The sequence below is a fragment of the Orussus abietinus genome, unplaced genomic scaffold, assembly GCF_000612105.2.
Source record: "Orussus abietinus isolate OABI.00-Male unplaced genomic scaffold, Oabi_2.0 scaffold9, whole genome shotgun sequence".
NCBI lineage: Eukaryota > Metazoa > Arthropoda > Insecta > Hymenoptera > Orussidae > Orussus > Orussus abietinus.
Genome location: NW_019396004.1, coordinates 1,872,254 through 1,884,326, shown reverse-complemented (window position 1 = coordinate 1,884,326; position 12,073 = coordinate 1,872,254). Strand labels below are relative to the sequence as shown.

At 49.2% G+C, this 12,073-nt stretch overlaps 1 protein-coding gene across 5 annotated transcripts in view; it reads left to right on the top strand.

The window, feature by feature from the left end:
* LOC105700971 (calmodulin-binding transcription activator 2) overlaps positions 1-11,705 on the top strand; it is a 34,389-nt gene extending 22,684 nt beyond the window's left edge. For 2 of the 5 annotated variants that reach the window (XM_012427328.1, XM_012427332.1), the window contains 8 exons: positions 86-421; positions 541-788; positions 882-1,075; positions 1,238-1,345; positions 2,436-2,590; positions 2,798-3,288; positions 4,265-4,417; positions 4,939-11,705. In XM_012427328.1, coding sequence (XP_012282751.1) covers positions 86-421; positions 541-788; positions 882-1,075; positions 1,238-1,345; positions 2,436-2,590; positions 2,798-3,288; positions 4,265-4,417; positions 4,939-5,077 — 1,824 coding nt within the window. In that variant the 3' untranslated portion in view covers positions 5,078-11,705. Of the gene's footprint in view, positions 1-85; positions 422-540; positions 789-881; positions 1,076-1,237; positions 1,346-2,435; positions 2,591-2,797; positions 3,289-4,264; positions 4,418-4,531; positions 4,557-4,938 lie in introns of all 5 variants that reach the window. The other 3 variants (XM_012427329.1, XM_012427330.1, XM_012427331.1) reach the window with 3 other exon arrangements.
* The last annotated feature ends 368 nt before the right edge of the window (positions 11,706-12,073 follow it).

The window sequence follows — 12,073 nt, the reverse complement described above, 5'->3', positions numbered from 1 at the left end:
AGGACATCCTTTGGCTTCTGGTTGGTTCTAGGTAGTTGATCGATCAGCGATAATTATTCAATCCTCTCGATTTACATGGTAATAGGTGTTGGTTGCTGGACCATGGACCGGTGGCAGTGGGTCTCAGTCGTACTCGGTGCTCTTCGACGCTGAACCGGTGGAGGCGTGTCTGGTGCAGCCTGGGGTGCTGAGATGCAGATGCCCAGCTCATGTACCTGGCGTGGCGTCCCTTCAAGTAGCCTGTGATGGCTTTGTTGTATCTGACAGCGTTGCCTTCGAGTATCGACGAGCTCCAGCAACCGAGCCAAGTCCGGAACGAGCTCTGCTGGATCGCTTGGCTGATGTGGAAGCCAGGCTCCAGGGTCCGGGGCCACCGTCACCGGCTGCACACCTTGAAGAACGTCTTGTCGCGTATTGCCAGGTAGCTTCAGGATACTTTTACGGCCCCTTTGCACGGAAAGTAGAGCATTCTCTGTCAGACATCGAGCCTTTCTTGGAGATGCCGATGATCCTTCTTAATCGTGATGATCCTTGTTGTAGGATGCCGTTGTCCGACCTTGGCGAGCTGGAGCCGAACCTCTCCAGTCAGGAGGCCCCACGTTGTTGCACCTGGCAGCTGGACTTGGCTACTCTAGACTGGCTTGTGCACTTCTCCACTGGCGAGCTGAGAATCCTAGCAGTGTGTTGGATGCTGAAGTTGATGCTCTCAGGCAAGATGGAGCAGGTCTGACGCCTCTTGCTTGGGCCTGTGCTGCTGGACATGCCGATACAGCCAGGATCCTCTATCGGTGGGTCCTTTTTCATAGATGTGTCGATATTGATCCCACTTCAATCAAGAAATAGCCTCCCAGGGTTACGCAGATTTCTTTTTCTCGTTCCAGGTGGAACGCCATGGCTCTTCGCGTCAGGGACTGCCAAAACCGGACAGCGACCGAACTGGCCGCTGAAAACGGGCATGCCGCGATTTCTGAGGAATTGAACCGTCTGGAAGCTAGAAGACAAGACGAGAGACTCTTCCTGCGACCTGCTAGCCCTAGAAGACCATCTCAGGACAGCGGGCTCGACCTAGCGTTGTGTTAGTTTCTTTTGAATCTCTTACTCTAGTCTATATATCCTGTCCGCGAGACAAATGCACTTGTCAAAATATGCTATGGGGTTCTTGAAGCCCCAATGGGGCTTGAATATTTATCCCAGGGTTTCGAATGGCGTAGAATTAAGGGTTTCTCGAAAAACACAGGTGGCTCGCCGCTCCTGGACAACATGGAGTTGTTGCAAGAAGACGAGTCCTCGTTAGGACTTGGCCAACAGGGAATGGAAAGTGCTCCGAGTCCTGGGGAAACTGTAGGTCCGTACCATCCTGGCTTCCCGTGTGTGTCTGTCACTGTCTGTACACTGTCTGTCTGCCTGTCTGTCTGTATATTATTTTTATCCGCAAACATGAAGCGCTCACCTGACTTCCGAGTGACACTTTAGCGACCCACTGTCCTAGCCAACTTTCTACGCTATTCATTTCTTCTCTCGTACTCGGTGATAGGGCTTTCGATTTTTCTCTCAAATTTCTCGCGGAACTCCGTTTTGGTCTGTTGGCATCAGATGTGCCTAAAAATCCTGAATCCATCGGTGAACGTCACTGATACCAAAAAAAACTGCAGTTGGAACCAAATCGACGTCTTCTTCTGGAGATAACAGGAGGCTGACATTTTCCCCTCGACTCAAAATAATTACAAACAATTACAACAGTTCTTTCATTGAACGGTACTTGGTCTAATAAAAAAAAACAGAAGGATAAAACGGAAACGTTACGCTGAAATGGACTTCGAGACATTCTTTTTGCGTCACGGAGACTAGTTCTAAGAAAGTTTCGGGTAAATTTTTAATGCTACCAGCAGGTGCGAAATCCTAAAAAGTTACGTACTAAAACTGCAACACGGGGTATATTTTATGCACCCGCTTCGCAAAGGGCCATTATAAAGTTTCCCGCTCCCAGCTTCTGAATTTTGCAACATGAATTCGTGCTTCCGATTTCCCTGGACCGTATTTACCCACTTTTGGGCGATATAGAAAAATTCTCTTTGGAGTGGAACCTCCATTTCCCCGCCACTATCTCCACATTAACCGGAACGTCCTGACTCTCTTTGCAACACTCGCATAGACATCCTTTATTCTTTCCTTTCGGGGGAGGAATTATTATTCACTGTGTCAAATTAACAGGTGGAAAGGGGGAACCGATGTCTCAACAACAGGGGAGCACTATTGCGGTAGTGGCTTTAGGCTTACCAGTGTTTGATTAATTAGCGGGACCACAGAAAACGCTATTCGATGTTAGACTTTGCCGTCTGGACGCGGCTTGACTCGATGTTGTACTTCGGTGTGCCTCCTGGATGGTACCGCACTCGTTAATGTCAAATGTCTGAGGCTGTAATTATTCCTCGTAGGGGAAGAAGACGCGAGGGTGCTGACCTTGGCGGAGCAGATCATCGCGGCGCTTCCAGAGAGGATCAAGAGGGCCGAAAACGATGCCTCGTCGCCGTCGTCGCCGCCTTCTCCGTCCCCGTTGCCACCCCTAGAAGATGCCCTGATGGAGCAAGTGGTAAACTCATACTTATCTACATGTCCAAACCTCCCTCCTAATCAGTGCTAATACCGCGGAGTCGAATCTTGAACTGGAAGAATTATTTCATGAATTTCAAAGACGGGATGAAGTATTCTTTCTGCTAGACCAGTCTCTCTCTTCCGAGTCTATATCTCAGTTCCTGCAATAAACGAGTCTAATTAGTTTAATCAGTTTCTTTACCAGCCCCTAGACTCTGGTGAACTCTTCGACTCCTACCGCGACTGCAGTGGAGGTGCAGCGTCGGTGTCAGACGCGGATGCAGATGCAAGTCCGTCGAGCCCGTCCAGCAGCTGCCTGACCCCGGACTCGCCGTCTCCACCACCTACCACCGCGGATTTCTGCGAGTTCCTGCAGCTGCAGCTGCAACTGGACGGTGGGAACGGCCAGAATGGACAGTACTCGTACGACGGTGGCGCCACCCGCGGTCTGGGAAGCGGCCTGGGTCCCGCAGGTGGTCCTGCAGGGGCGACCGGGAACGGGGACGGCGGCGAAGCCGATCTCAGCAGGCTGACCCTGTCCGACCGGGAGCAGAGGGAGCTTTATCAGGCCGCCAGGATGATCCAGAAGGCCTACAGGAACTACAAAGGCCGCCAACGTCAGGAAGAGGCCGAGCGACATGCCGCCGTCCTCATTCAGCAGTACTATCGCCGGTATAAGCAGTATGCGTACTACAGGTAGCCCACTACGATTTGCACATTAGTTTCCCTTCCCCCTTTCGGGATAGATCAGGGTCTCCGGGATACCCAGGACAGACTTCTCACCAGAGTGCCGGAATTGCGAAACGGGTCCCTTCCGAATTAGGAGACTCGCTCGTAGCTAAGAAGCGAGACGCTAATGCCGGGGATCATTCGAATATATGGAAGTTCCGGGAAGTTCGCCGGAGTTCTCGAGGTTCGCCGGAGGTCTTGATGCTCCCGGTGGGGCTTTGCACCTGGTCTCGGGGCTGGCAATAAATATGAAATAACTATTAATAAAGGTCGGCGTCCGCGCCATCTTGGGCTAGGCTAACGACCTTGCCTCACCGGCGGAACTTTAAACTTCCCGGCCCGTTAGGGATGCAACTTTTAATTGGCACCGTAGATACAATTCGGCGGAACTTCCCTGGAAGTTCCTAGCCAGGAACGTCGGCTTGGATGCGGAATTAAGCTTGCATTAAATTAACGCGCGCCCGCCTAAGCGAGTAACTCGCTCTCTGGCTCGTACATAATTCAGGCGGCTTCTTAGACGGCTTCCGCGATGCCTTGCGGCCACGATTGCGATTTTTATGGCCGCAGGTGTTGTCTTCCTCGGCAACTTTTAACGCCGAGCGAGCTTCCTATCTGGTGGCGCTGATTGGCCATCGAATTTTAGGGGCTCGTTTCAACTTCAGAAAAATTCCACCGTGCATCGACAGTTACTCCCATTTCAGTGATACCTCGTGGTTCATTCAGAGTGATACACGATGAATTTTTACACGTGAGATGCCACGTAAATTCGTCGCCCAAAGTGACTACTAAAGATGGTCGTCGCGAATGCGTAGTCGATGGTCCTAGGGGAAATTTTTGGTCAACTCGGGAGACGCTAGTTTCCAATTTTCGAGTTCTTCCCACCAATGAAACCGCTTGCTTAAGTCAATGCTAACTTTTTTCCCCCGTCTTCCCGTGACTGCAGACAAGCTACCAGAGCAGCTTTGGTCATCCAGAGTAACTACCGAAGCTACAGGGCCAGGCCCGGGTCCAATCCAAGGCAGCAAACCGTGCACCAGCAGGCAGCCCATCAGGCTGCCCGGAAGATTCAGCAGTTCATGAGACAGTCCAAGATCAAGTGAGTTATTTCATCAAACTTCAATTACTCCGCCATCTTTGTTCATGACAAAAGTCCTCTCCGATACCTGGTACGGAACATTTAGTCATAGTCATCTTGTCCTGTTGAACGCAGCCTCTCGTGGGATGATTCCCGTCCGGTAAGTAAAGAAAGAACTACGTCTAATTCGGGAGATCCCCAAACAAAGTCTCGGCCAGGCGCCATGTTGGCTCAGAGGGGTCGGTCGAATTTCTTTCTAAAAAACGAAGGACTCGGGAGCAAAGCGCCGCCCTTGGGGGCGCATAAAAAATGCAGCTGCCTCGGGTTTGACTTTCCTTTCCCCCAGAGCCCCGTAAAGCCACGTAGCCGATATCGATTATTTATTTTGTGAATTACCGCCCTCGGGTTTGCGACATCCGGAGGTATTATCAATGCAGTGTCGTGCGTGGAGCGTCGAGAGGCGCATTTGGAATTTATCGCGGGGGTACGGGTGGAATGTGGTCTCGAAATTTCATTGAAAGTCTGTTTCTCTTTCCCGCCAGACTGCAGAACGCCAGGGCCGTCGCAAGCGGGAGCGGGAGGCAGCAGGGGCCCACTTCACGGGGGGCTGTTGCCCCCCAAAGCTCGCCCTCATCTAGCCCAGGGGCCGGCCCAGTAGTCGCCAGCCCAGAAGCCACGTAGTCGATTGTCAGCCAACTTCAGGAGGCATCACTCTTGAGGAGAGGCGACGCCAGCGCACATAGAGAGCCCTGGTACCGAGGCGTCCCGCCAGGGGCGTCCGAGTCGTTCTCTCTTGCGGCCGTCGACTACTCGCGGTCCTTCGCCATGATGGACGCCGAGCCACGTGACGCGGTTCTCAAACTAGCAATCGCTACTCCTCGAGTCCACTGCGCGAAATATAGGTGCTATTGTCGACCGCCGCACGTCGCCCTCGTCGCGCGCCCACCTCGAAACTTGGGAACCGCCTCACACGAGTCATGGAGTACTTAGGGCGGAATTACCTTCGGATACTCTTGGGATATTTGGGAGGTCGTCCGGAAATCTGGGAATTGCTCGAAAAAACGCTGGCATTCGCGAGTGGGCCGGAGTTAGGATGTAACGGGGCGTTACAGGGTAGTCGGGGAAGCCGCCATATTGGAGGTCGCGGTCGCCAGTCGGAGCTTAAGATGGCCGCCATTGTGATTCCCCGGCTGTATTTCTAGTACCGGGGAAAATGCGCGGCGGATTCGCTGTTTCTTTGAGACGTTCGAGGGGAAATGAGTTTTTGGAAGACGTTCACGTTCCTGGATAGAAAATGCTAGAGTTAATAGGGTATAGAGCTATTAGGGTGTTCGCCATATTGAGGGGTGATCTGTGATTGGTCACTGGACTGCCGGACTCGGCCAATCGGACGCGATTGATAATCAATATGGCGAGACTGAGACGTCGCATCGGCACTTTCTGGGGAGTTTCGGCGTTGGTGCCATTTCTCGAGGCGTCTCCAGTGGGGATTTCGATTGTTTTCCCGGTTTTTCTTCTTATGAAATTTACGGCGCTGCCGGTCGTTGATGTGGGGCGTGCAACTACAGGGTAGCTAGGGGATTCGCCATATTGAATGCGTTGCGAACCAGTGATCGTTACCAAATTTTTCTTACTTTCGCCGAACTTCCGGTTCTAGTTACATTCTCGTTAGAGCGGAAACGGCCAATCGGGTGCGATTGATAATCAATATGGCGACCGATAAGCAGCTTCGGCACCTTATAACGAATACGAGCACACGCGCGTCACCGGAAACGGAATTCGAGGTTCCCTCTTTTGAACAAAGTCGAATTTCTGGGAGAGAGTTGACGCTACTAAGTAACTAGGAAACACTAGGATGCACTACAACAGGGTAGCTAGGCAATTCGCCGTATCGAGAGCGTCGATAACCAGTGATTGGCTCCTCTACTGGCCAATCGGGCTCGACTGAGATGTCGCTACTGTACTCCGCAACGTCGGAGCGGGAAATTCAAATCGCTCGCGGAAGGTTTCACCGAACGCTCCAGGCGAATAATTCGCTCCTCTCCGAGAAAATAGTCGGTAGTAGTCCTCGCAAGAGGCGAGAAGTTCGTTTTCAACGAATTGCACATCGAGGAAGGAGACCTACGCGCCGGCAAACGGTTTTCAGACTAGTCCCGATCTGGATTAGGAAACAGCGAAGGATTTCCATCTACTCCGAATTTCTAGGGAAATCCAAACAAGGAAAGACGCGAGGCGAAGATCCGCCATATTGGAAACTAATCAAACGCAATTAAAATCCCGGTGGCGTGTACATTAGTCCGTGCCACTCTACTTTCTCGCTTCCGTCGATCGTTTCGTTGCGTTTTCTATAAGCTAGTCCTAGTAATTCCGAATCGATACATTTTCTACGGCGTATTTTAATCTGTCCAGTAGACTTCAGTGATAGAAAGTCGTGCCCTAGGTGCAAGAATTTCGTCACTCGAGTTGTGCCGATCCTTCTTGGCGTGCTATTCGTAGGAAACAGTATAACAGAGAAACGAGGCGGGAGGAAGGGATTTTCGGGATTCTGAGCGAGAGAGAGGGAGAGCATGAGAGAGTGAAAGAGAAAGAGAGAAAAGAGGGAAAGTCCTCTGGCGGAATCCCCCGATAGTGCTGCCGTGCACCGGGCGCTTCGAGTATTAGCGATCTCTTCGACTTTTAGATACCTATACGTATAAACCTATTATTAAGGGCTATTTGAGCACCGTCATCGATTTAATCTATCAGTCTTTCTCGCTAGAGAGAGGAAACTTTCGAGGATTCTTACGTCGTAGTATTTTAAGCTAGTATGAGAGAGGGAAAGAGAGAGGGCGCGCGCGAGCGCGCACAACAGGGGGATTCCGCGCTTGCGCGGCTCTCTCGGCGTTTAAAAAAAAACATTGTGATAAATCTATGGTGATCCAAGAAAGTATTTCCGAGGTTTCGATGCTACGAATGCCGTCGGTCGAAGTGGCGCGTAGAAGGCGGACGGTGCGAACTTCATGCGGCCCACCTTGGCGGTCCGAGCTTACGTCGAGTTTGCGCGCAATTGCACCTGTATTGCTCGCATATGCGACAGTGCACTGCAATCGGAGCTGCGACTGACGTCACTGTGCTGCGAGCTTCCCGTGAAGGCTTCGAATCACGAGACTAGCCCGGAATTTCTCGGCGCAGCATGTAGGGCGCGTTGCAGGCAACTACTCTCTGCGTGGCTACAAAAACGGTTTTATCTGACAATCGGAGCGACATATAGAAAAACGTTTCTAACAAACATTCCGCGGGACAACGTAAGCGGCAACTTTTGTCTGAGCCGTTTTTCTACATAGTGCACGGGAGAGGCGGAAATCTGGGACATGCAGAGCGTACTCGCCGACTCGCCCGGCGTTCGCCATATCGGATCGCCGAGATCCACAGCACAGTGGCGTCATTTTCCGCGGCCTGACAATGAAATCCGACGTGTCAGACTTGCGAGCCTCTTGATTCAAATACGAACTAATTAGGGTTAATGTAAATCTTACAATTTAGACCTTACGAGTGGTCGAGTCGTGGCGACTGTCCCGCGTCCTAAAAAAAGGGGCGACGAACGACCACTGTGATCGTTTGCATCCTCGGGGTACACGCAGTTCCGGGGACGGATTTTTGTGCATCCCCATGCGGGGAATTCTGGTGACTTTTACAGTCCGCCTTTTACGACGGGAACGGACCTTTCGTCCGGCTAGGATGGAAGATCAGCCCGCTGCGTAACTTAACCGCAAAAACTAGTGTCCGTTGGCATCGCACGGAGCGCACTTTCTCGTTCTTCCGACCTCGTAGAGCCGCTTAATCGTAATCTCGCGTAATTCTTGAGAACTTGTAACCTATTACGAAACACATCCGCGCTGTGACGATGGCACCCCCTGGCGGAGGCCGACGTAAGCGCGGAGCGTCCTAGGCGAGCGCTAGGGAAAATTGTACACACGAGTCAATTCCAACGAGCATTTTCATGCCACTAAGCTTAAAGAATTATTAGTTATTAAAGAAAGAGAAAGCAGGAGGTAACGGCGACACGATGGAAAGAGAGACGAGTACATAGAGTACACTCATGCATATATACTGACGCGCATGCGTGTCGATCAACATTCGAGACGAGGCCACACATGGAGACAGAATTCCACACACATACACACACACACGTACACACTTTCAATCATTGTTAATTAATTCGTCACGATCCTATCGATACTTAAAGAGAGGCGAGAGAGCGAGTAAATATTATTATTATACACGAACTACTATTGTATTCATATTTTTGCTTATTACGACTTTTTAAGAATCTATCGAGGAGGGTCTAGTTAGAAAACGAGCCGCAAGGGAACGCCCCATGTGCGATGTGTAGAAGTGGAAACTCCCTAGGAAGGGGGACACCTCTATTGAGGACGCTTGCAAGAAGTAACTAGACTTCGTTTATTTCATTTTATTCTGATATTCTGATTTGTTGGTGGATTCTCGGTTCAGACGTTCTTATTGCGAAAAAAATTATTGGGCCCGCGTTTTCTAGACTGCAGGGTTCAGGGATTATCGAAGCGACCTCAATAGTGGAATCACTCTAATATTCATGCAAACCGACGGAAGTTTCTAGAACTGCACACGGATCATCGTGGGGCGCGCAGATCGCGCTCCATGCGGCCGTAGTTTGCCGAGCGCGGCGAAATCGAGCTTCGAGCCTCGCGTGATATACTTAATTAATCGAAATACAGTAACGATAACTTAACGGAGGACTTAAGGGACATTAAGGGAGAGGCTTATTAGTCGGGAGTTGGTAAAAAAAAAAGAAATCATACCGAGGCAAAAGCGACTCTGACTGCGGCGCGCTTTGCGCAAACAGTACTACTTTTCGCTTAAGGGATTTAAAAAGTAGATTCAGGAGTAATAAATAATTAACTAAATCAATGAATAAATAAATAAAAGAGGGAACCGAGGGAGGCGTCGGTTTGTAGAGCCAGAATCGCCTCTCTGCCGAGACTTAATGAAAAGGACTTAGAGAGCAGCACTTTTAGTCGGGCCTCTTCGGGCGAGAAAACTCGTCCTCTTCGACCTCTTCTTCGGGTTCTTGCAAAATTCCCCGTATATTTTTTTACGCGTCCAACGGTTGTCCCCGGAGGTTGCGATGCGAAATTGGTCGTCCGATTCTAACCTCTCTCTCTCTCTCTCTCTCTCTCTCTCATTGCTAGAGATTAACAGCGAAGGAAAGACGACGACTTTTCTTCCCGAGTGCGCGCCCGTGAACTTCCGTCTCGACCTCGCGGCGAGTAGTTAACCTCACTTTCTCATTAGCGACTAACTAGTCTAAAGGAAACATCCTTAATCCCGTTTGCGGGGCTGCCATCTGTCGGAGGTCGGCCGTACGATCCGGCCTTTGGCGAGACTGGCAGCTTTTTTGGGATAACAACCCGCGACGGATCCACTTTTTCGCTTTTTGAATCGCGACGAGGACTCGCGGGAGGCCAGGGGAGAGTGCTGATAAAATAACGAAGTAAATCCAAGTGGAAAAAAAAATATACATATATATATCCATATATCTCTACGAGAAACTCGCTAGGGTAGGCGCTTCACGGTACATAAATCTTCTCAAGACACCTCAAGGGGTGAATTATTCTCAAGTAAATCAATTAAACGATGAATAAACAAGCGACTTAAAGGGTTGACACCGGCGTCATCGAGGAAGTTAAGAGGAAGCCCAGGAGACACTTGCGGCAGGAATTTCAAAAGTCCTCGAACTCGTCCCCATTTTGAGAATTATTATCCTTCTGGGGACACTTTCTGGTGTTTTTAAGGTCTACCGGTTCCTTCTTTCTTCCCGATGCGCCGGCGGGCTTTTCGAACGAGGGAAAAGTGACGAAGTTGGGAATGCGAAAGCCGAGGGTCAAAGACGACTAGATATCATAGGAGCCGCATGGCCTAACTGCTGCCACATTGAATTAAAAATTGATTAATTGTAAACTTTACTACTATCCGATTAACGAGTCGATATAAACAAGTCAGTGGCCTTCCGGCCACATTTCAAGCTACTCTTAGAGGTTTGCAATCGAATACAAAAATCGTAGGTAGTCTCTATTCCCCGTTTCCCACTTCCTCGAGGCGGGGACGAGAATATACACTCGCTAGAGATTATCGCGCTCCGAAGAATATATCTCTGGGGTAATATGCCCGGAATATATTGCGATGCGTCCCATAAGTCCTGTCGAGCTCGCCGAGATCGAGTATTGTTGCTGGCGGAGGTTTAAACAAATTATTCCCGGAGTCCTTTCGACTTCCAGGCGAGATTCGCCGAGACCGAGGCGGTCGGAACTGCCTAGTTATTCATTTATAATTGTTAAGAGCCGTGGTTTTGTTTATAAGAAAATTGTCTCTTTAAATAGATCGTTAGGACCTCGGTGAAGAACGTTAATTTAGCCGAATTGTTCCTCCCCGTATAGGCATAATGTATCGTCCGTGATATTTGTTATCTGTTGGGTGTTTGAATAGTGCAAATTATGCCGTTCCATTGGTGGACATTAAGTTTACGGAAGTTGATTAGTCGTTGTTGTATATTAATCGTTGAATCGTTAATCGCGCCAAGTACGGATCGCCGCGGTTCAAGGGTCCGTACCGAGCTGCGCTATTAATTATTAAGTAATTCATTTTTTAATCGGTATCGTGATTGTACATACGGATATTATTCTCACTCAGTCCCGTTGAATGTGTTAAGGTTCGGTATTTCGACGTAGCGTATGACAGGAGACAATTGTTGTCAAATAATCGACTCCTGTAACGCGTTCGAGTTTTAACGGTCATTTTTAAAACTCCCCGGGAGAAGGAGAAGGGACTACTTTAGTCATGGAAACAGTGATTACCACGCTTGTCACGAAATAATCATTAAATTCATTTAATAAATTGTCCCGCTAATTTCCTAGGCTAACAAAATTGCGTATAACTGAGAGCCAGTTCCTGGCAACGCGTGTAAATATCCAAGATGGAGTAAAAGTGGGTACATCGATAATGATTCTTTCATTTCTTCTTTTTCTTCGTTTTCCCCAAATAATTTCGGAAAACTGCAAGGAAAATCCAGGCAACAGGAAATCTCGGCAAAGGGAGCTCGACATTTCCTATCGGACGCATCCGCTCGCCGCCATTGATCTCGATTTTCGGAATTTAGGGAATCTCAAAAAAACCCGCTCACCCGAAATCCAAGATGGCGCCGAGCGGAACTCGTACGCTACGCATACCTGCTACTTTAGAGTTTACACAAATCGCAAACGATAAACAGGCTCCATCTCTTGTAATATTTTTATTATCGCAAGACGTAACATTAAATATATAATATAAGTATATATATTATATATTAAATAAATGATTATACCACTATTTATTATTTATCGACTAACGTTCAACTAATATTGTAAATAATACGAAAATATTTTATCTATATTTCCGATCCGGGGGGGTCGGGCGGGGTGCCGGGAACAACGATATTGTTTAATATTGTTCAATATTGTTGATGGACGCCGCCGCGGTCCACCGCGGCCTCCTTCCGCCCGCCCCCTCCCCCATTGTTACACCATTTCATCATTGCATTTAATAAATTATATATTTATTGACTTACCTTATTATTCTACCTAAGCCCGCTGATTTTCCGACACTTCCCTGCTTCACCGTAGATTC